This window comes from Nuphar pumila, chromosome 17 (genome assembly GCF_984573655.1).
Source record: "Nuphar pumila chromosome 17, dmNupPumi1.hap1.1, whole genome shotgun sequence".
Lineage (NCBI taxonomy): Eukaryota > Viridiplantae > Streptophyta > Magnoliopsida > Nymphaeales > Nymphaeaceae > Nuphar > Nuphar pumila.
In genome coordinates, this window is record NC_143265.1 from 57,035,213 (window position 1) to 57,059,063 (window position 23,851).

General features: G+C 37.6%; 1 protein-coding gene across 2 annotated transcripts in view; it reads right to left on the reverse strand.

Moving 5' to 3' along the window:
* The window catches only part of SUT2 (sucrose transporter 2), a 161,367-nt gene that overhangs the window by 44,856 nt on the left and 92,660 nt on the right, over positions 1–23,851 (reverse strand). Inside the window, exons 3-13 of one of the 2 annotated variants that reach the window (XM_089992726.1) lie at positions 23,210–23,308; positions 23,057–23,121; positions 22,895–22,979; positions 22,713–22,746; positions 22,493–22,592; positions 22,342–22,417; positions 1,148–1,492; positions 775–918; positions 356–589; positions 186–249; positions 41–84 (exon numbers count right to left, since the gene is read on the reverse strand). In XM_089992726.1, coding sequence (XP_089848852.1) covers positions 41–84; positions 186–249; positions 356–589; positions 775–918; positions 1,148–1,492; positions 22,342–22,417; positions 22,493–22,592; positions 22,713–22,746; positions 22,895–22,979; positions 23,057–23,121; positions 23,210–23,308 — 1,290 coding nt within the window. The remainder of the gene's footprint in view (positions 1–40; positions 85–185; positions 250–355; positions 590–774; positions 919–1,147; positions 1,493–22,341; positions 22,418–22,492; positions 22,593–22,712; positions 22,747–22,894; positions 22,980–23,056; positions 23,122–23,209; positions 23,309–23,851) is intronic. The other variant, XM_089992727.1, reaches the window with a different exon arrangement.

The following is a 23,851-nucleotide window of genomic DNA, read 5'->3' on the forward strand; positions in this document are numbered from 1 at the left end:
CTGTCATATTGCAGAGGCATAAATATGATAGAAACCTCACCTGAGGAATAACAATAGCAAGGTTTAAAACACCTATAGCCAACCCTGTAAGTTAGAAATACATTTAGATCCCCCATGCTGAAAGCCATAAAACACAGAATTTCAATGAACAAAGCTCCCTATATTTACACTTGACCTATACCAACCTTGACCACCACCACTATCAGCAGTCATTTCTGCAGTTATGGAAAAGGGGACGCTGAATGTTATCTGCATCACATAGACAACAAATAAGATGCAACCAAAAAAAAGGTATGCAGGCAATATACAATTGAATTACCATAGAAGACTCATTATAATGACAAGCATTACTTACAGCAAGAGGAAATCCAAGTAGTGCAAATACAAAGAGAGAAGCATCTTTGACTTTCGAATTATCACCAAGCACATGCTGGATTCCTTTGGAATATTCCCAAATGGAAAACAAACTTATGACTGCAGTTCCTGCCATGCAGATAAATACAATAAAATTGCTCATCGCCCACACTAGCTTTGCACCAAGCCGTTGACACATTGGTTCGATAAGAAGTGAACTAATCCCCAGAACAATCTAAACAAGGAAAAAACATAACTTAGTATCCCAGTGAAACTAGAATGGAAATAGATTGGAACTACAACTTCATAAAGACAAAATAAGGATCTTTCACCAGTCAATTCCCTATTTGGCATGCCTTGGTATAAATATTTATTGGTATAAATACTAAAAATAATAATTGCACAATTTTGTGTTCTTACTGAATTCAATAGCAAACCAAATGCACCTTCTCTGACACCTTTATCATAAGCTGCAACTTTAGAAGCATCCCCTTTTGGATCACCATGATAAACTTCACGCCCCATCCAATCAGTATCAAAGAGGAAGAAAGGAAACCATGACAACTGAAAACCAAACAGCTCAGTTGGTCACTAACCTCACATTCCATGTTGGATATAATTATGAAATCATTTGTACAAAAGATTTAGCACAAGAGTTAAATAATACCAACTGTTGTTCTAAGCAATCACATGCAAAAATACTTCCTCACAAGAACGGCAAATTAATTCAACCTTTCTGTGAAAATAGGTATCTAAATTGCAACAAGAGAACAACTCATAAAATACAACATACCCAGCTAAGCGCCATAACAATAAGCACGGGATGCATAGCAGGTGGCAAATGCCTCAAACTTGTAAGAAGATTGACCAAAACAGCTCCAGGTCCATCATTGAAGGCTTCCTTCTCATCCGCTTTACCTTCCAAAGGTGTTGAACTCTTAGAAATAGTTTTAGCAATCCACTTAGTTGTCCCGGATAAGGAATTCTCATCCAACTTCTCAGGATCAGTATTTGAGAATGCACGCTTATTATCTAACAATGGAGCAGAATCGGATGATGGCTTTGATGCAGTCCCTGGTGATAGCGGGATCTCTTGAGCAGAATAGAGGGTCACAATGGTACAGAAAATTAAAAATACCTGCAAAAAATGACATACACCAAGCATTTAAACTTGAAACATTGGGAGTCACTTCTCTGAGAAAAGGTCAGTTTCAAAGGAAATTATAAAATAATTGAAGGCAAAGAAGCTTACAAAGTACAGAAATTATAATCCAAATGAAATTTACTGAAACAGAAAACTAAAGACTAGAGAAATTTATAAATGGTCATTTACAAAATCATATACAATTACTTTTTGTACCCAGAAATTTTCACAATTCAAAAGCATGCCATATGTAATATCGCGTATTTTCACACTTAGTAATTTTGAGATTTTTCGAAAATTTGGCTAAGTATAGAAGAAAAATCGGTAGATTCTCGATTTTAGGCCAATGCTTTTGAATCTGGGCTTGGCCCAGGTCTCATCGACAAGGCCTAAACGAGCCACTTAAAACGTGAGAAAAAGTTTTGTTTTCAATCTTTAAATTCAAGCAAAATTCTAGCGAAATTCAGGTTATTTTCAGGCAAAATTCAAAAGCGAAATTCGAGTTATATATCGTTAGATGCGTCTCGAAATTCTGAGCGTAACAATATTTTACTTTTCTAAATTCAAGATACGGTTGGCCCGAAAATCACATTTTTCAAAAAAAGACAGCCTCGACGGGCCGGGGCCGGATTTGGATCGGACTGGATCCAATGCTTATGATCCAAATTAATATGGATCTGAACTCTATCCAAAACCCATACCCAACAAAAATACAGCTTTAAATTCACTTTTTATATTTAAATTGAGGTTATTAAGAGTTAAAAAGACTCAAGGTACCCTCTGGAAGTTTCTAGATATTTAATTATTAATAAATAATTAATAATTAATTAATTAATTCTGAATTTCACTTTTTGTTAACTAATTGGACTTCTTAAGAGTCTTTAAATTGTTGAGAGGTAAGAGATTTAAAAGAGTTACAAAAATAAGAAAGACTTTTTAAAAATAGAAACTTTGAAAAGTCAACAAAGAAGAAATTTCAAAATTTTTGAAAAGTTGAGAGTGAGAGTCCCAAAAGGGGAGAGATCTCTCTCCAGCCCATCTAGAAGGGATTGGAGAGGGGGGGCCGTCACCCCCCCTAGTGTCTTATATAATGTTCAAAAAAATAGAGAGAAAGAGAAAGAAAGAGAGAGCAAGAAAGAGAGAAAGACAAAGAAAGAGGGAAAAAGAAAGAGGAAAAGAGGAGAAAGGAGGAAGAAGAAGGCTTCTTCGCCAAACAACCCATCGTTTTTCGATTTTCTTTCAATCTACGATTAAGGTACGGGTCTTTCTCTTGTTTCGAATGAGAAAAAGAACATGGATTTGTATTTCATGCAACATTTTAGTGAAGATCCATGGGAAAAGAGTAAATATGGATATTTACTCTATTATGCATGGATTGGTATTAACGATTTCGCCTTTCTGGGGTTTAGTTTGAGAAAAATACATATATCAATACGTGTATTGTATATGTATCTCATTATGTACCATGAATCCCTAAATCGGGACAGATTTTTCATGCTTGAAACATGCGCAAATCTGGCCCAGATTTAGCACAGTTAAAATCTTGGAAAGAATATTTACATATTCTACATCTAGTTAAAATTCTTGTATATGTTTGTTCTTATGATAAAAGTTGTAAATTAAGTGCTTGTTCCAACCTAAGGTAAAAACCATGTCCGCTCGTGGGAAAATTCCTTGCACACATACATATCTTTATGTAAATCTGCAAAAGCATGTTTACCTGTTTATGGATCAAGCATAACCGAATGAAAATATGCACTCATGCATACGTGATACATGAAATTTTGCATATACATGTAGCCTGAACATGATTGTGCATATGCATGCATATTCAAAAAAAAAAAAAGAACATGCTTAAATCCCTGTACATTGAAGTTTTGTTGCTCAGGTTTTACACCTGTTACTAGGCTCACTGGCAGCTCAGCCGAGTCACACTCGACTGGCGTGTCAGGCCCTGACAAACCTGCACAGGTTCAGCCTCTGTAGGGTGTTTGCTGTAACGAAGCCCTACAAACAGATGATTGGGGCTTTATCTTATCTTTCTATTACCCGCCTTAATATATCCCATGCTATTCATTCTGCTAGTCAATTTCAGCAAGCTCCCACTACAATGCATATGAGCGCTGTAAGAGAATTGTTAGATATATTAAAAAATCTATTAATCTTTGCTTGTTTTTATCATCGTCTTTCTCACTAGAAGTCATTGCATATTCTGATTCTGATTGGGGAGGGGATGTCAATGATAGACACTCAACCACTAGTTTATGTGTATTTGTAGGTGACTCTCTAATTTCATGGCGATGCAAAAAGCAGCAGAAGGTGTCACTCTCCTCCACTGAAGCTGAGTATTGTGCCATGGCGACCACTATGTCTGAGTTAGTTTGGTTGAGACAACTTCTCGAAGACTTGGGGGTTCATACTGCATAACCTTCAAAATTGTGTTGTATACATTGCAAGCAATCATACATTTCATGAGAGAACGAAACACATTGAGATGGATTGCCACTATGTTCGTGAAGAGTTCATGCGGAAAACTATCACATTGCCTTATATTCCATCAGAATACCAATTCGCGGATTTCTTCACCAAAGCGCTATCGTCACCCAGATTCCACTTCCTACTTGGCAAACTCTCGGTGGTTGTACCAAGAGTTTGAGGGGGGGTGTTAAGATATACAAATATATATATATATACTTAACGGTATTTTCAGTGTAATAGGCGTCAACCCATTAGGGGTTGACAATCTATTTTTGCTTTTTCTGTTTTTTATTTTTTCTGTTTTTCACTTTTTACTTTTTCAGCTTTTAAAGTATTGGGAGCAGCTCCAAAATAGCAGTTGGAGAGCAACCCAACAGCTACTTTGGGCTTCTCCCCATGTGGCTTTGTATTATAAATAGGCCTTGAAGGCCTTGTAGTTTCTCAACTCATTTTCATGAGTAAATATATGCAATAACAATTCTTTAGACCCTTGTGTGAGTGGATCGATGATTCAATCAAGTATTCTACTTGATTGAAAGTGTGTTCTTGCACAAGGGCTCTACACATCATCTCTTTTTATTTTGGCATTTATGACTTCTGGAGTGTCAACCAATTTTTCATCCGAGAGTCCTGATCTTTCAATGATCTTTGCTGCATATTTAGTTTGTGACAAAAAATAACCACGATGTGAGTAAGCAACTTCTATTCCAAGAAAGTATCGTAAAAAACCAAGATCTGTCATATCAAAGTTGGCTTTAAGCACATCTTTGATATGATTAACTCACTCTTATCATCTCCTGTGACTATCATATCATCTGCATACAGTAGTAAAATCATCATCCCTGTATTAGAAGACTTAATAAATAATGCAATATCATTAAAACAGGATTTAAAATGAAGTTGTGTCATCATATCACTGAACCTATCATACCAAGCCTTTGGAGCTTGTTTTAAGTCATACAAGGCCTTACGTAATCGGAGAGTCTCCTCATGTGCTAAAGTCAGGACAGGTGGAGGATCCATGTACACTTCTTCATCTAGATTACCATTTAAAAGTGCATTTTTGACGTCCATTTGAAATATAGGTCATTTTCTAATTGATGTTATAGCAATGAGAGTTCTAACAGTAGTCATGCGAGCAACCGGGGCAAATGTCTTATCATAGTCAATTTCATATTCTTGACTATATCCCTTTGCTACTAACCTAGCCTTATATCTTTTTAATGTTTTATCGTACTTAGTTTTTACCTTGTAAACCCATCTGCATCCTATAGTTTTTCTTCCTTTAGGTAATGTTTGAAAAGTTTTTGCTCTTTCTAATGCTTCTAACTCGTCATTCATGGCCTTAACACATTCATGACGATGCTTGGCCTCGTGATATGATTGAGGTTCAGCATACGAGTGAATAGCCATTAAGCAAGATCTATACCTTGGTTCAAAGGAATCGTATGAAACAAATCTACTAGGAGCATTTGAAATTCTTATGGTTCTTCTTGGCTTTGAGAGTATCTTTCTAAAGCACATGGTGGATGACCTTTGGTACGTCGAGCATAGGTTTGTAAATTATCGTAAGATAGGTCTATATTATCAAGACTTCTACTCACATTCTCATTTGCCTCGTGTATGACTTGGCTTCCATGAATATTTTCACATTTAGCATTGACTAGATCAAAAAGGAACGAATAGTCACAACTCTCTTGGATATTATCCTTGAAAAAACCTTTTTCATTTTCGAGAAAGATAACATTTCGAGAAACATACACTTTGTTTCTTTCAATGTCATAACATCTATATTCTTTTTGGTTTTCGGCATAACCTAAAAACACATGGAATTGCTTTAGGAGAGAGTTTAACATTCTTGTTGGTAAGAACAAAACATTTGCACCTGAATACCTTCAACCTTTTGTAATCGGGAGACGTTTTATAAAGCTTTTCAATAGGAGAAATATTTTCAATATTTTTTTAGGGCATTCTATTTCTCAAATAGACCGTCGTAAGAGCGGCTTCGGCCCAAAAAACTTTGGGAACATTTCTAGATGCTAGAAGTGTTCTAGTGGTTTTAATAATGTGTCTATGCTTTCTTTCGGTAAGACCATTTTGTTAAGGGGTGTATGGACACGATTTTTGATGTATAATCCCATTTAAGTCAAAATATTTTTCAAATTCTTTTGACATAAATTCTCTTCCGGAATCAGTTCTAAAGATTTGAATATTGGTTAATTGATTTTGTATATGACTAAAATTTTTTAAAACAATCAAATACTTCCGATTTGTGTTTTAAAAAGAATATCCATGAGTGTCGACTATAATCGTCCACAAACACAACATAATAAGCAACGCCACCTTTGGATACGACCGGTGCGGGTCCCCATACATCCGAATGGACTAATTCAAATGGATTCTTAGTTATAAGATGTCTTATTCTAAAAGGTAAAGATTTCATTTTGCCAAGAATGCAATCTTCAAATAAAAAAAATTGTTTTTACAATTTGAAAGAAATGGAAACAATTGTAATTTGGTCACACTAGGATGTCCTAGTCTTTTGTGCCAAATTTTTATATCTTTCTTTTTCACAAAATTACAAAAAAGTTATTTTGGCAATTCAAGATTGTCCATAATATAGAGGTCTCTTCTATGGCCTTGCCCAATCGGCTTCCCGGACTGGAGATCTTGTATTAGACAATCATTAGATGAGAAAACTATTTTGCAACCATAGTCCGCAATTTGAGAAACGGATAAGAGGTTTAAGTTCAATTTTGGTACTACTTTAATATTTGGTATGTGAAAGATAGGTGTTTTTTGATAAATACCAAAACTTTTGATTTTCAAAGATGTGCCATCGACAGTAAAAACACAATAATCATTTGAGTTAAACTTGCATTCGGTCAATATGGACTGATTAGGGATCCTATGAAATTAAGCATCGGAGTCTACGATCCAAAAGACCTTACCATGGTTGTCACTTGTCGATATGTCCGCTCCTGAATAAGAAGATTGAGATTTAAGCATAGGTTGCAACGCCTCCATTAATTGAGCTAAAGAGAGCGAATACAAAGGCTATTGATGCTATGACTCTACTACAAAACGTATTAGGACCTCTCGGAATGTTGTTTTTGATGAACAAAATTTTCAGATCAATGACTCTGAACCGTTGTCATCTCGAGCAGTAGAGGTGTATGATCCATGGATGAGCACAGACCTTTTTTGCCAATACAGGAGAGACATGTCAGGCGACTTGTCCTTCCTTCGACTTGAATAGGGAGTTGAGTGACACACAGATGCATGTCGAGCCATCTTTCGTTGAGCCACCTCCAGTTGAATGTTTTTCTGGATAGATCTAACACTAGAAGGGACAGAAATACAGGGCCAAGGGATGTGGAAATCATCTCTAGTCATCCGGTTCAAAGGCCGTCACATATCAGGCACCCTATTCAGCGATGGGTGAGTTATGAGACCTTTTCTCTTGATTTTCAGTTGTTTATGTCTCAACTCACAAAGCAGAATGAACCCACTTGTTTTAATCAAGCTCTTCAATCCCGTCATTGGATTGAGGCTATGAATGAAGAAATGGAAGCTCTTCATGAGTGTCAAACTTGGGAAATAGTACATCGGCCAGAAGGAAAGAATGTAGTTGGCTCAAAATGGGTTTATAAGACAAAATATAAGCCCGAAGGAAGTATTGACAAATATAAGGCACGGCTTGTTGCTCGGGGATTTACGCAACAATATAGTGAAGATTACGATGAAACCCTTAGTCCGGTAGTCAAAATGGGCACCATTTGTGTTATCATATCCTTAGCAGTCGACCGAGGATGGAAGCTTAGTCAGATGGATGTTAAAAATGCATTCTTGCATGGGGTTTTAAAGGAGAAAGTATATATGGAGCAACCTCCTGGGTATGCCAAGAAGGATCTTACTGCCTGGGTGTGCAAGCTAAAGAAATCTCTATATGGGTTGAAACAGGCATCTCACTCTTGGTTTAAAAGTTTCTCCATGCAAATTCAAGTCTATGGTTTTAGAAGATGCTTTCTGGACCACTCGCTCTTTATTTACCAGGAGACTGACATCGTTAAACTTCTTATATATGTTGATGATCTGGGAGTTCAGATAATCATGTGCAAGAAGTGAAGCGGTTTTTGATGAAAACTTTCAAGATGAAATATTTAGGGGAGTTGAGGTACTTCCTTGGTGTGGAGGTTGACAGACAAGAAAACACATCGACACTCATGCAACAGAAGTACACTCTTGATCTTCTGGAAAGATCAAGGATGACGAATTGCAAACTTGTCAACACTCCGAGTGTACTACATCAAAGGCTGAGCTCTGAAGATGGCCACCTTTGTATCAATCCTACAACATATAGAAGTTGCGTAGGGATGCTGCAGTATTTGACTTTTACCAGACCTGATATAATTTATGCTGTCAATCAGGTATCTCAGTTTATGCATGCTCCAACGGAAGGTCATATGGAAGCTGTGAAGCGTATTCTACGCTATTTGGAAGGAACTATAGGAGACGAACTTGTTTACCGCAAAAACGATGACCTACATACAGAACATGAACTCATCACCAAGGTTTTAAAACCCATGACTCGGAACTCGACTCGTTCTTTATTGACTCGTGACTCGGCGGGTCAACTCGGTGACTCGGACCGGGTTTTGTTAACTTTTGATTTTACAACAAAGACAATATATAAATTGTCATTTAAACGTATAAAGGTTTGTAGAATGACTTAATTACTAGTTTAATTGATTAATAAGTAAAATAACATCAAGTAAAATTGCTCTTACTTCAAATCTCACATTTACTAAAGAAACTACACAAGCAGGAGCAAGTCTTTCAAGACAATATATAAAGAATGACTTAATTACTAGCTTCAAGAACTTTAATAGCCATGCTCGATCATGGTTTACATCCTGAATATATGGACATAATTGTTGAGTTGCAGGGCCTCAGAAAATCCTTGCAAAATTTTGGGAACATTGAACTTTATCTTGATATTTGTAAGTGTGTTTCTGATGTAGAGTTGATTGGATCATGCCTTATATATTTGCACATAAATGCATATAAGCTTTGGATAATGAGTATGTTGTCATGTATATATATTATAATGATAAATGTGGGCAATTTATGTTGTTGGTTTTGAACAAGCTGACTGCCAACTATTGTGTAGGTCTCAGAGATGGTTGCATGAGGGATCAGTCATGTTAGCTGGATTAGTGGATTCACTCTATGTTCATTGAGGGGTACTGGGTTTGATTCCTTACCTGGAGCTACCAAAAGGAATGAATGATGGACATGTGAAATTTGATTGACTTTTACTATTTTATATTAAGTTGGTAAGCCTATTGTTATTATGATATTTGTTCTTTGAAAAATGAACACTTACATATGAAAAAAATGCCCATAGCCTTTGAAAAATGAAAAAAGAAAAAAGTGCCCAAAACTCGCCCGAGTCAACCCGAGTTAGGCCGAGTTTTCGCAGAACGAGTTTAGCTTGCCGAGTTGACTCGTTGGAGGGTCGAGCAGAGCCGAGTCACCGAGTTGACTCGACGAGTTTTAAAACCATGCACATCACTTATACAGACGCAGATTGGGCATGGGATCCAGATGAGAGACGATCTGTCTCTGGATATTGTGTATATATTGGACACAATTTAGTGTCTTGGAGCAGTAGAAAACAAAAGGCAGTGGCACGATTGAGTACAGATGCAGAATACAGGTCTATGGCAGCAGGCACGACAGAAGTTACATGGATTAGACACTTATTGAGTGATCTTGAGAAGAATTATTCGATCATTTCTTCTATGCGACAATCAAAGCGCAATCAATATTGCATGTTACCCTATTCAGCATAGCAGAACGAAGCATATTGATATTGATCAACATTTTATACGGCAGAAAGTCGAGATGAAAGAGATAGAACTACGTCACGTTCGAATAGAAGATCAAGTGGTAGACTTGTTTACCAAGGGGTTAACAAGACGTCAATTTTGGCTACTGAAGAGCAAGTTGTACATGCTCCAAAACCACATACAACTTGAGGGAGGGTGTTAAAATAGAGTATGTGTATGGATCTGGATCCAAATCCATACACACGTCAATAAAACACGCACAAAGTTGTTTCATTAATGGCATTTCTGTAATATCATCCCATTATAAAATTGCTTTTATTTTATAATGATTAGGGCTTGGAGGTCGTGTGTGCTTGAGCCGCCCCAGCCATTGTACATCTCTCTCTCTCTCTCTCTCTCTCTCTCTCTCTCTCTATATATATATATATATATATATATATATATATATATATTTCTGTTCAGATTGGACTGCGGTAGATCTCAAGACATCTCATAGGGATTACCATAAATTATCCTACGTGGTAACTCCCAAGTACTTATACAGAAGTTGAATGCATCCATTGACCACGAATGCCTTTGGGGATTTACTCTCTTGGTCATTGACCGTCCCCTTAGGAGCGGACCCAATCAGCCATCCGGGTTAATGAAAAACACTTGACATAATAAACCCTCGGATCGGTCTCGGTTGTTTCTACGTTTCTCGTCTGTGCGTACCCACAAGCCAGTTAATATCAAAACTTAAAGAATATCATGTTCACAATAGTTGTAGATAATTGAGATTTATACTACTTACAATGTTGCTTGTATCTTGTGAAGGATATTTGTTTTAGGACAGTAGATCTTTGCATGTATTACACCTGCTAGAGTAGATTATACATTTTAATTATTGTTTTTAATGAAATAAATTGGTTATCTCATGAATGTCCTACTTTATTTTATTATACATTGTTCATTCATGTATCTACTAGTTTGTTATGAAACTGACTCATTTGATGGGCAGATGATGAGTAGGACTTTACAGGTGGCCGATGGAGCGATGCAACATGGCTCGGGATTTTCCTTTCTTTCTACTGGCGTCTTGGCTTTGAGTTTTTAGTTTTTCTTAGATTTTTTTATTGTGGAGAAGAATGCTTATTTTAGTAATAAACTAAAAATTCTATTAATAAGTTATGGTTTTGTTTTACACTTACTCTGAGTAACGGTTTTATAGATGATGATGATTTTATAACGAACGTGCCCAAAATTTGTTAACTTGTGCTCCATTCTAAATTGCTTTTGTTGTCGATTTTAAAAGTAAAAACTCTAATCTTTGAAAGGTTTTTTCATCAATGTTTTCGAAATCATAAGTTGAAATTTTGGAGCGTTACAGCCTCGCATTTGGATATGTGAACTTGTGTTACTAATTTTGCATACTGAATTGTAAATAAATGAATGAGTATTAATAAGAAGATAAAGAAAGAGAACTGTGTAATATATGTTCTGAGATATCATGTCTTTAGAATGAAACTCTTAGAGTTGCGGTTTTGGGGAACCGTGAGGATACTAAAACTCCATATGCGTTGTTGTTACCCTTGAACCCGATATTGAGGTTCTTCTCATGACCACGGTTTTAAGGAGAATCCGCCACTTTACCTGGAGGTGGTGTGTAGACACGAGTGTTGTTTTAACATACCAAGAAAGGGGCACTTGTGCATGTGGAGGTCTCTAGTGTCCCGGCATTAGATGTTGAGGTCTAATGTTCTGAAGGTTGTTACGGTCGAGGCCTAAGTTTAAAACTCAATAATAAAATACAACTTATGTGCTAAATTACCCTAGAACCCTACTTGACTTCGGAAATTCTTACCCGTTTGGAGTATCTGCGGGCAACGGTAATAAAAAGAGAAACTTAAATTATGTATATTTAATATAGACATGCATATGAAAAGAAACTCTAATAAAAGATAATAATTTATTTATGCATGTGCATAGAAATCATGCATATTCCTGCAATGCATTAAATCATGTATATTTACTTGTCCCCTTAATTGTTATACATTGGTGAATGCATGATGTATGTTCTCTAATGAATGTTAAATATTTTTATTACATAATTGATGTTCTCTATTGATAATAATTGCTCAATCTCTTGTTTAGCATTTATTTCATGTTGCTTAAATGATTACTTGAATTATGAATTTATCATAACTGCGTCCTTCTAAAATATTGCATGAATCTTATTTATGTTCTTTTTACTTATTTGTTTCATTAGAGAGATTCGTAAACAAAATTCTTTGGATTCTGACACCCTTACTTTTTTGTTTTTCGCAGCCTTAGGGGCCAGTGAGGTGATTTGCTTTGCGAGGAGCTACGAGGGCACTGCGATTTCTTGGCAGACCTTTCTTGGGACAGCATGGCTCTGTTAAAATATGTATATATAAATATATATACATGCATATATATATATAATTATATATATATACATATATTTATAACTCAAATACCCGATAGGGGTATTTGTGTAATTCTCCATTGTATTTTTTACTTTTTATTTTTATTTTTCCTTTTCTTTTCTTTTTATTTTTCCTTTCTTTTTTCTTTTTTCTTTTTTCTTTTTTCTTTTTTCTTTTTTCTTTTTTCTTTTTTCTTTTATTATTGTAATAGGACCACTAGGGGGCCCACCTTCTAGTCGTTGGGGCCCCAACGGTCATAAATATGATCGTTGGGGCTCCCAATGACTAGAAGGGAGCCCCTATGTGGTCCCTTCTCCTTTTTCTCCTCTATAAAAAGAGGGTGCTCCCTCTTGCATTGTATGGGTTTTTTCACCCACTTCTCCTCTTCCTCAATAATATTTGTTTAGCCATTTTGGGCTCTTTACCCCTTAGTGGGTTACGTATGCACTTTGAGTGCTTGTGTTCTTGGCTCCTCTTCTAAAGTGTGCTTTGCACTGTTGGGCTTCCGCTAGTTTCATTACATGGTATCAGAGCTCGGTTGGTGATCTTGTCTTCATTCTAATCGTTGCTTTGGAAAGCGTGCCTCTCTACTCTTTAAAGATATCAAACGTGCCTCTCTTCTTTTGGCACCCATGGAGCACGAACCAAAAGTAGAGCTTTCTTTTAAGCTCAATGGATTCAATTATCTTATGTAGGCCTCCGCTATGGAAAACCACCTAAGAGGTAAGAAACTTTGGGGTTTTGTTATGGGAACTACTCCTGAACCTTCTCCTGTGCTCACTAAAATTGAAAGTGGGGTTGAAAAATCTTTAGATGGCGATGAGCGCATCAAAGCTATCATTGATTACCAATCCAAAGTAGAGGAATGGGAAAGTAACCATGCCAAAATCTTGGCATGGTTCATGAACAATATTGACCTCAAGAATTGTGCCAACATTGCTAAGTTTAGAAAAGCCAATGAGGCATGGTTTTTTCTTAAGGGTATGTATACCCAAAAAGACCTAGCTAGACAATTTTTTTGTCAAGAAAAAATTAGGTCTACTAGACAAGCGGATATGACTGTCTGTGATTACTTTAGTACTTTAACCCCTCTTTGGGATGAACTTGCTCTTCTTGAGCCCAAGTGGGTGGCTCCGGAAGATATTGAGCTAAGAAGAAAACAAATTGAAAAAGAGCATTTCTTTCAATTTCTTCATGGGCTTCGGCTGGAATTTGAACAAGTTAGGGCATCTCTTTTCCATAGAAGTAAAGCTTTACCTATTGAGGATGCCCTTGCCGAAATATGCCAAGAGGAAACTCACCTTGGCATAAGTATTAAGAGTGATGACATTTTGGCCGTTACTAGGCTCGGATCAAATGTAAAAGCATATAGACCTCCCCATTTTGCAAAAAATAATGGGTATACAAAAGGAGTGATTTGTCACTATTGCAATGAATCGGGGCATATTAAGCCGGTTTGTCCAAAGCTCAAAAGAAAGGTGGCCGCGGTTGGAGAAAACTCTCCAAAGAAAGTTGAAGAAAATGTCAATGGAGGAGATATCAAAAAAACCCTTGGCCATATTTCTGAAATTCTCCAACATCTCCTCAAGTCTTCTTCACCATCAACATCGGGAGCTGTCATAGCCTATTCTTCATCACCTCCAGGTATGTGGATACTAGACTCCGGTGCTTCTTTTCATATGACATCTCATAAGACTCTCTTTTTAATGTTCTCTCGGAACCCATATCTTCCTATGTATCAACGGCCGATGAGACATCTTTAAAAATTGAAAGTATTGGAACACTTAATTTAAAATCCTCTCAAAATTTTTTTGTTCCCAAAGTAAGAGTTGTTCCAAAAGTTAATCTAAACCTTTTTTCCGTTTCCCAAATTACCGATCATGGATGGCAAGTCTCTTTCTCACCTAAAGATTGCACAGTGCAGGATCTCCAGTCAGGGAAGCTGATTGGGCAAGGTCATAGGAGGGGCGATCTTTACTTTATGGATTTTTTGTCTCTTCCATCCAAGTCATTTTGTAATCTTGTAAATGACAAAAGTATTGAAGTTTGGCATAAGAGACTTGGTCATCCGAATTTTTTAAAGATGTCTCCTTTTCCTTTTTTGGACAATACTTGTAAAGACAATCACATGACTTGTAAAGATTGCATTTTTGAAAAATCTAAAGCTATTCTATTTCCTCAAAGAAGTTATATCCACACTCGGCCATTTGAGCTTGTTAATTCTGATGTATGGGGACCCTCCCCTGTTGTATCCAAAGGAGGTTTTTTATATTACGTAGTTTTTGTTGATGACTTCACTCGATTTACGTGGATTTACTTTCTAAATCGCAAATCTGAGGTTTTCTCCTTTTTTAAAGAATTTCATGCAATGGTTAAAAATCAATTTCTAGGAAACCTATCCATTCTTAGATCTGATTCAGGAGGTGAATATATGTCTAATGATTTTCAAAACTACTTAAAAGAAATCAGAATTTGTCATCAACGTTCTTGTCCAAACACTCCGCAACAAAATGGTCTTGCGGAAAGAAAGCATAGACACATAATATATCTCCCGATTATAAAAGACTAAGAATTTTCCAAAGAACATTCCAAAAATGTTTTTGGGTCTAAGCGGTTCTAACCTCAACATATCTTATCAATAGAACCCCTTCATCTTCTTTGAAAAATCTTTCTCCGTTTGAAAAACTTTACAATATATCTCCCGATTATAAAAGACTAAGAATTTTAGAGTGTAAGTGCTTTGTTCTAACTCACAAAAACAATAAACTTTCTTCAAGGGCAATTGAATGTATTTTCTTAGGATATGGCGAAAAACAAAAAGGCTATCGATATTTTGACTTATTCAATAACAAACTTTATATCTCAAAAGATGTCACTTTCTTAGAAGAAGAAAATGGTTTTTCGCATAAACTAAATGAAAATATTGATTATTCCTTTTTATTTGACTTGTTACCTCATGAAAAGGTTATAGATGATCATGTTGAACCTAGTGAAACTCTCATAGAGGATCATTTTGAACCTCCAAATGATGGGCAACGTGACCAACATGAAAATTTAGAAGAACATATACCAAGTCAAACACAAGTTTACTCTAGAAGGAATGAAAGTAATCCTCCTTGTGCCCTTGAAAAATTCTCTCAAAATGAGTCAATTGAAGAATCCTCTCAAAGAAGATCAAATCGTATTTCTAAAATACCAAATAAATTTGTATCTTATGATTCTTTTTCTCCAAATTTTCGAGCATGTTTGCTAGCCCTTTACTCTTTCCATGAACCATCTCATTATAACGATGTTAAACAATATGCTCATTGGAATGAAGCAATGGAACTTGAACTTAATGCACTTAAAAAGGCACAAACTTGGAAAATTATTGATCTTCCTAATGGTAAGAAACCCATTGGATGTAGATGGGTTTTCAAAATAAAAACTAAAAGTGATGGCTCTTTAGAAAGATATAAGGCTAGGTTAGTAGCCAAAGGATACGCCCAAGAATATAGGGTGGATTATGATGAAACTTTTGCCCCGGTTGCTCGCATGACTAGTGTTCGAGATCTTATTGCAATAGCTTCTATTAAAAATGGCCAATTTTTCAACTTGACATTAAAAATGTCTTTTTAAATGAAAATTTGAGTGAAGAATTTATATGAAACCACCTCCTGGCATGAATTTAGATGGTAAAATTTTGAAATTGAAGAAGGTCTTATATGGTCTTAAGCATGCTCCTAAAGCTTAGTATGACAAGTTTAGTAATGTATTAATTAATTTGAGATTTATTTCTTGTTATACTGACACTGCTTTTTTTGTTAAGAAAACAGGTGACTCCATTGTTATTCTACTTCTGTATGTTGATGATATGATCATCACTAGAAGTGACAGTGATAAAAAGGGAGTAAATGAAGTTAATACCATGTTAAAGAAAACTTTTGATATGTCTGACTTTGGATTTTTGAGATATTTTTTATGTATTGAAGTGGCATACTCTCCACGAGGATATATTTGAACTCAAATGAAATTAGCAGCAGACATCTGTACCAAGTCAGGAGTATCTTATGAAAAGAAAGTGGAAACTCCTGAAGTTATTAATGCAAAGTTGAGACTTGAGGATGGCGTTGTACTTGAGGCTCCCACTCCCTATCGGCAATTGATTAGATCTCTTACTTATCCATCACCCGTCCAGATATTGCTCATGCGGTTCATACTGCAAGTCAATTTCAGCATGCTCCTACTACAGTTCATATGGCGGCCGTGATGCGAGTTGTGCAATACATTAAGAACACCATTTCCAAAGAGTTTTTCTTATCATCTTCTTCATCTCTTAAATTAATTGCTTTTACTGATGCAGATTGAGGAGGAAATCCCAATGATCGTATCTCAACTACTGGTTTTTGCATTTTCCTAGGTGAATCCTTTATTTCATGGACATGTAAGAAGCAGCAAAAAGTCTCTCTATCATCCACTGAAGGTGAATATCGGGCCATGGCGATGACAACTATGGAAAATGTGTGGCTTAGAAGTCTCCTTTGTGACATGGGCGTCCTCATCTCTTCCTCCACCAAGATGTGTTGTGATAACAAGAGCGCAATTTACATTGCAAGCAACCATACATTCCACGAGCGTACCAAGCATATTGAAATGGATTGTCACTATGTTCGAGACGAATTTCTCAAAGGAACAATCACACTGCCATATGTTACTTCAGAAAAGCGCTTCCAACTCCGCGTCTTTTGTTTCTCCTTGGCAAACTTTCGGTCTTCTCCCCGTAAAGTTTGAGGAGGCATGTTAAAATATGTATATATAAATATATATACATATACTTATATATATACATGCATATATATAAGTATATATATACATATATTTATAACTCAAATACCCGATAGGGGTATTTTTGTAATTCTCTATTGTATTTTTTACTTTTTATTTTTCCTTTTCTTTTCTTTTTATCTTTCCTTTCTTTTTTCTTTTTCCTTTTATTATTGTAATAGGACCACTAGGGGGCCCACCTTCTAGTCATTGGGGCCCCAACGGTCATAAATATGATCGTTGGGGCTCCCAACGACTAGAAGGGAGCCCCTATATGGTCCCTTCTTTTCCTTTTTCTCCTCTACAAAAAGAGGGCTCTCCCTCTTGCATTGTATGGGTTTTTTGACCCACTTCTCCTCTTCCTCAATAATATTTGTTTAGCCATTTTGGGCTCTTTACCCCTTAGTGGGTTACGTATGCACTTTGAGTGCTTGTGTTCTTGACTCCCCTTCTAAAGTGTGCTTTGCACTGTTGGGCTTCCGCTAGTTTCATTACAGGTGCTTCTTTCTGCTTTATTTATATTTTATTTGCTCATGTCTCAGACTATATGTACTTTAATGAATAAACTTTGGTTTGGTGTGAAAGATGAGTATAAGATCCCTTGTGGTTGTAGATGTTTTGTAATTGTAAAGACCTCGGGTCTCTGAGAATGTTTTCATACTTGTTTAAAAAAAATGTTATTTTTTCACAGGTATGAGTTGGGGTCGTTACAGGTTTGGTTTCACAACACACCACAAAATCTTGTATTCTATTATCTTTTTGTACCAAAAGTCCATGATGGTAATTAAGCCATGTCCAAGAATGTCAGAAAGTCATGCCTCGTGCTCCATAGCAATCTCCTTCACTAATAAGACTATTAAATACTTTTATGAAAGTAGGTGAATTTCTCATGTATTTGTGGTTTAATTCTTAATTTTTGCAATATGAATTAAGAAATTATGATGTACTTGTATTATTGCATTTTTTGTAAGCGTACGGGATCAATCCGAAGAGGGTATGATCGATCAAGGTATGACTCTCTAAAGATTTTCATGTTTTAGATGTATCGACGCAAGGGCGCTTCGACTTCTTCTGGTGCTCCCGCGGATTGGCAGGACCAAAGGGATTTCATGATGAATGCCCTCCACACTCTGACTGAGACTGTGACGGCGCAGGCGACGCAGACAGCTACGTGTGTCCATCCTGCCAAGGTTGCTCTGAACCCTAGCAACGTCACTTACGAGCGATTCCTGAAGTTGGATTCACTAACTTTCGCAGGGAAGGCCGACCCGAGGCAGCTGAAAGCTGGATTGAAGAGACTGAGCGGGCGTTCGACGTCCTACCTATCCCCGAGGACAGGAAGACCGCTTTTGGCACGTACTGTCTAAAAAGTGATGCCAAGGAGTGGTGGGACACCCTACAAAGGGTGAAGTACGCTGGAGTGGACGAGATTCTCTAGGAGGTGTTTAGGGAGGAGTTCTTGGATACCTATTTTCCCTCCTTCGCTCGGGAGCAGATGCAGCAGCGGTTTCTTGAGCTTACTCAGGGAAACATGAATTTGGTAGACTACGCGACCAAATTCAGGAGCTTAAAACGGTACTATCCGAACTTGTTCAACGGTGATAAGGCGAGGGAGACCAAGTTCGTGCGTGGGCTGAAGAACAGACTTCGAGTCTGCGTGATGATGAACTGGCCTACTACTTTGGCCGATGCAATAGAGTCAGTTACAGTCCTTACGAAAGAATGGGAGAGGTCTAGAAATGAATCTCAGAAGAAGGGTGGCGACGGCGGTAACACAACCAGTGGAACGAGAAAGAACCCACTTGCAGGTAGGAAGGCGCAAGGTGGCAAGAGGCAGCAGACCCGAGAGGGACGTCAGCAGGGCGCAGCAGGGACGACCTAAGCAGAAACAAAAGCAGGGGAAGGCCCAATCAGTATGTCGCAAGTGCAACAAAAGTCATCCTCTAGGCTTTTGTTCGATGTTCAAGGGGGTTTGCTACCAGTGTGAGTAGCTTGGGCACATTGCTTCATATTGTCCGAACAAGCCAGCGGCTCAGGGAGGACAGCAGCAGCCACCGCAGCAGCAGCAGAGGCCTCAGCAGCAGCAGGGTCAGTGTAGGACCAACGGGTGGGTCTATGCTGCTACGACCGCTACGTAGGACAATCAACCTCATCTGATCGAAGGTATCTTCTTAGTCGTCGATCATTATACTCGTGTGATGTTTGATTCGGGTGCAACCCACAATTTTATTTCTGCTTTGTTTGCGAATTTGCTCGAATTGGTTCCTTCTAGCCTTGATAAGGCTCTCGATGTGATGTCACCTATGGGTGCATCCTCTTCTTGTCATTCTGGGTATAGACAAGTTGTCCAGACATAATGCTACCCTCTAGTGTCGAGGTAAGAAAGTCCTTTTGGAGCATCCTGATTTGTCTGCATTGTTATTTCATTCGATTAGACCGGCGAGTGAGGTGAAGATAGTTTCATCTTTAAAGATCTCCAAGTACCACAAGCAGGGTTGCATGGTGCTCTTAGCTAGTGTGTCCGCGCAGGACAGTGAGGTGACACCCTTAGAGCAGTTAGACGTTGTTCGCGAGTTTCCGAATATTTTTTCCGAGGACTTGCCTTGTTTACCACCGCATAGAGAGATTGAGTTCTCGATGGAGTTAGTGCTGGGTACGATACCTGTTTCTCGAGCACCGTATCGCATGGCACCTGCAGAGTTAGTGGAGTTGAAGAAGCAGTTGCACGAGCTTCTTGAAAAAGGCTTTATAAGGCCAAGTGTATCTTCTTGGGGTGCACCGGTACTCTTTGTCAAGAAGAAGGATAGTTTGATGCGGCTTTGTATTGATTATTGTATATTGAACTAGGTGACGATGAAGAACAAGTACCCCTTGCCCAGGATCGATGATTTGTTCGATCAGCTGAGGAAGGCAAAGGTGCTCTTGAAGTTCGACCTTCGTTCTAGGTACCATCAATTGTGCATCAAGGCGGAGGATATTTTGAAGACCGCATTCAGGTCCAAATACGGGCATTATGAGTTTTTGGTGATGTCTTTTGGACTCACCAATGCCCCTGCAACATTTATGGACCTTATGAATCGAGTCTTTAGTTTGTGGCTGGATTCTTTTGTCATCGTGTTTATCGATGATATTCTTATCTACTCAGAGAGCATGGAGGAGCACCAAGAGCATCTACGGATTGTATTATAGACACTGAGAGAACATCAGTTTTATGCTAAGTACTCAAAATCTGAATTCTGGCTCGATAGGGTGATGTTTCTCGACCACGTGATCTCTGTGAAGGGCGTTGAGGTCGATCCAGCCAAGGTGGAGGTTGTTTTGTCATGGGAGCAGCCGAAGACGGTGTCGGACATCAGGAGTTTCTTGGGATTGGCGGTTACTACCGTCGATTTATTCAGGACTTCTCACGTATAGCTGCCCCAATGACTCGACTATTGCAGAAGGCGGTGAAGTTTGAGTGGTCACCTCAGTGTGAGGAGAGCTTCCAGGAGCTGAAGAGGAGGTTGATTGTAGCCTCAGTTTTGACGTTGCCCTCTGGGACGGGTGGATTCATAGTATACAACGATGCTTCGAGAACCGGACTGGGTTGTATTCTTATGCAGCACAGAAAGGTCATCGCATACGCTTCTCGGCAGCTGAAGGTGCACGAGAAAAATTACCCCACGCATGACTTGGAGTTAGCGGCAGTGGTCTTTGCATTGAAGATCTGGCGCCACTACTGGTGAAGAGAGATGTGATTACGCCACTTTTGTGTTTTATAGTCTCTAACACCTAGTGAAAGGAGATGCTTTTGCGAGGAGCTGCGAGGGCTACACAACTACTTCACATACTTTTCCTGAGACAGTGTGGCTCCATGTTTTGCTTATTTATATCTATTTGCATGTCGTCTGGACTATGTGATTTTAATTAATAAAGTTGGTGTGTTTTGGATGATGGTAATATAAGATCCCTTGTGGTTGTGAATATGTTATAACTGTAAATGCCCCGGGTCTTTGGGAATGTTTATGTAATTGTTTTAAAAAAAAATTACCACTTTTTCACGGGTACTAGTTGGGGTCGTTACAGATTTGGTATCAGATCACACCACAAAATCTTATATTTTACCATATTTTATGTACTAAAAGTCTTTTTTTGAAAATTGAGCCCTGTCCAAGAAATGTCAGCAAGTCATGCCTCATGCTCTAGAGCAGTCTCCATCACTGGTAAGGTTATTTGATGCTTTTAAAATTGTTTAAATTATTGTGATAGCGTGCTAGTACAGTTGAATGTGAATTCCTTTTTGTGTATATTATGAATGGAGATGTGATCATGTTAATTTTATTTGAGATCTCTCTCTCTCTCTCTCTCTCTCTCTCTCTCTCTCTCTCTCTCTCTCTCTCTCTTAGCAAACATAAACTCTAAAGATACAACAGCAAAATGAGTATGTCATGCCGATTGGAATTTGTCAGATCCCTTATCAGAATTCGACACTTTATTTCAAAGTATGAATCCTTAAAATAGGATCAAGTACATATTAGGGTTGCATTCAGATTTAACTATATCCCATTGAATTTCATTTGGATCCAAACACAGTTTTTGGTCGATTGCACACAATTTCAATTAAGATTTGAAATGTCAGATCTTGCTTGTGTCTCCAATCTATTTGCACCTCTAATATATCGATCACTAATACTGAAGAGAGAGAGGGGGAGAGAGAGATGTGTTGAGTGCGAGAGGGAAGCAATGGGAATTTCATGAATGTAGAAAGGGTAATGAGGATAAGATGTGTAAGATCTTATATTTACTAGTTACTAGCCATGTATAAGATAAGGATGGTTAAAATGAGTATGCATTTGAAAAGCTATAAAGAAATAATGTATGTTTTTGCATTATGAGGTTCCTTGGGTTTGAATCTCAACCATAAGAAATAACTGGGTAGGTTTTTAGAAAGAAACCTTTAAAAATAAATAAAAATATATAACTTTATAGAATATACACATACTCTAAAGGGGATCCATCAATATCAAAAAATCTTCAGAAATGAGGTTTTTTATCATTTTCTTATCTCTCTCTCTTCTTTCCTCCCTCTGAAAGTTGAAGAAAAAAGGTGGGTGGGGGCAGTTTTAGTCACAGCCATACTTCAACCTAGCCTGAAAATTGGACAAAAATGATTGGGTGCTGACTGCATCCCTCGCACCAACAACCACATTTCGTAGCAAACAATTTTGAATCGCAATGAGACAATAAATGCTGGGAGTCAAAAGACAAAGATCAGATATTGGTAATAACAAATTCTCACCACAGCTACAAGAAAGGCCGCTTTCAAATTCCCACAGGCTTCACAACATGCTTTTGTTGTTAGGAAAGGAAACCATCTACATATGAGAACGTAATGAGAACAAAAGAACACAAAGATTCAGAATAATGTAGATCCTCCAAGTACACAAGACCTGTGCCAATTTCCACTAGCTCCAGAAGAATATCCAAGAATATTTCCAGCTGCCATCCATGAGCAGAATATTGCATTTGCAACATGTCGTTGATCTGGACCTAAAGAAAGAAAGAAAAACTGTTCAGAATACATTGATCAAAATGAACAGGAAATATGTTCTGAATGAAATGAGCCAACGCTGGACACTCTTTAAATCATTGGTGTAAGCTTCCAATCACCTGAGAGATCAGCTAGCAGAGCACGTGCTGGGCCCTACAGTAACAGCAAAGACAGGAGGTTACCGGCCCAGAAAAAGGAAGTGTGCCATCTTCAACTATAGTACCATACACACAAATAGGATATGATAGCAGATGCACATATACTAAACAGATTCAAAATGTAGAAAGAGGCAATGGCTTACTTGCACGGTATTATTAGCAAGGTCCAGCATCCAAAATCCAATTATAAACACAAGAGCAGCCCGTGTTCGAGTGCCTTTATAAGTTCTGTATTTGCATAAAATTCAACAAAAACTCTAGTAGCCTAAGAAAAGGAAAACGTGTTATGAAAGAGAATCCACTACCTGCAATGCTCCTTTGTGTCCCCTAATATGTATCCAATGTCTGCAGAAAATCCTATTATTGTGACCTAATTTCCAAGACACATTTTTCTGGTTAAAAAATAATTCATTATAAAGCTTTAGAAATATTCCAAGGCATAAATTTCCATAACTCACTGCTATACAGATCATGAGAGTCCCAAGGAAAATAAATGGCCGCCTTCTACCATATTTTGACTTGCATTTATCACTCCAAATACCAACACATGGTTGAACCTGTGCAGTATATCCCAAGAAATAAATAAGCACCCATGCAGTTTGATATAATAAAGGTAAACAATCCAAGAATTAAAGATAAAACTGTCAACATATCCATAATATCAGTAATGTACACAAGATGATTACTAACAAATCAATAATTTGTTTACAATGAGTTTACGTAAACGACAGTGAAAAATCACAAATCAAAATTGTTAGCCTTTCCATACTGATGCCAGATCAATTTGGCCAGTAACAGATTCAGATGCAACAAACATACATGAAAAATCAGTGAAGCAAAAGCATTGCCAATCAGGAAAATTAGAAGCCTACAGAGAGCCAACCAGATGCTGTATGAGGACAGTCCAGTAGATGATCTTTGAAGAGAAACACGTGTGCTTTACAAGATGAACTATAGAAGTCAAATATGCAGGGTCTAGTTGGCAAATCTGTAATGAAATGGTGGTCTTCAACAAATGCACAAATAACTCACAAACAAGTGTCTATTGGAGACACTACAAGCATGACCCTTGAAAGGGTATAAAGGGAAGAACATTTGAA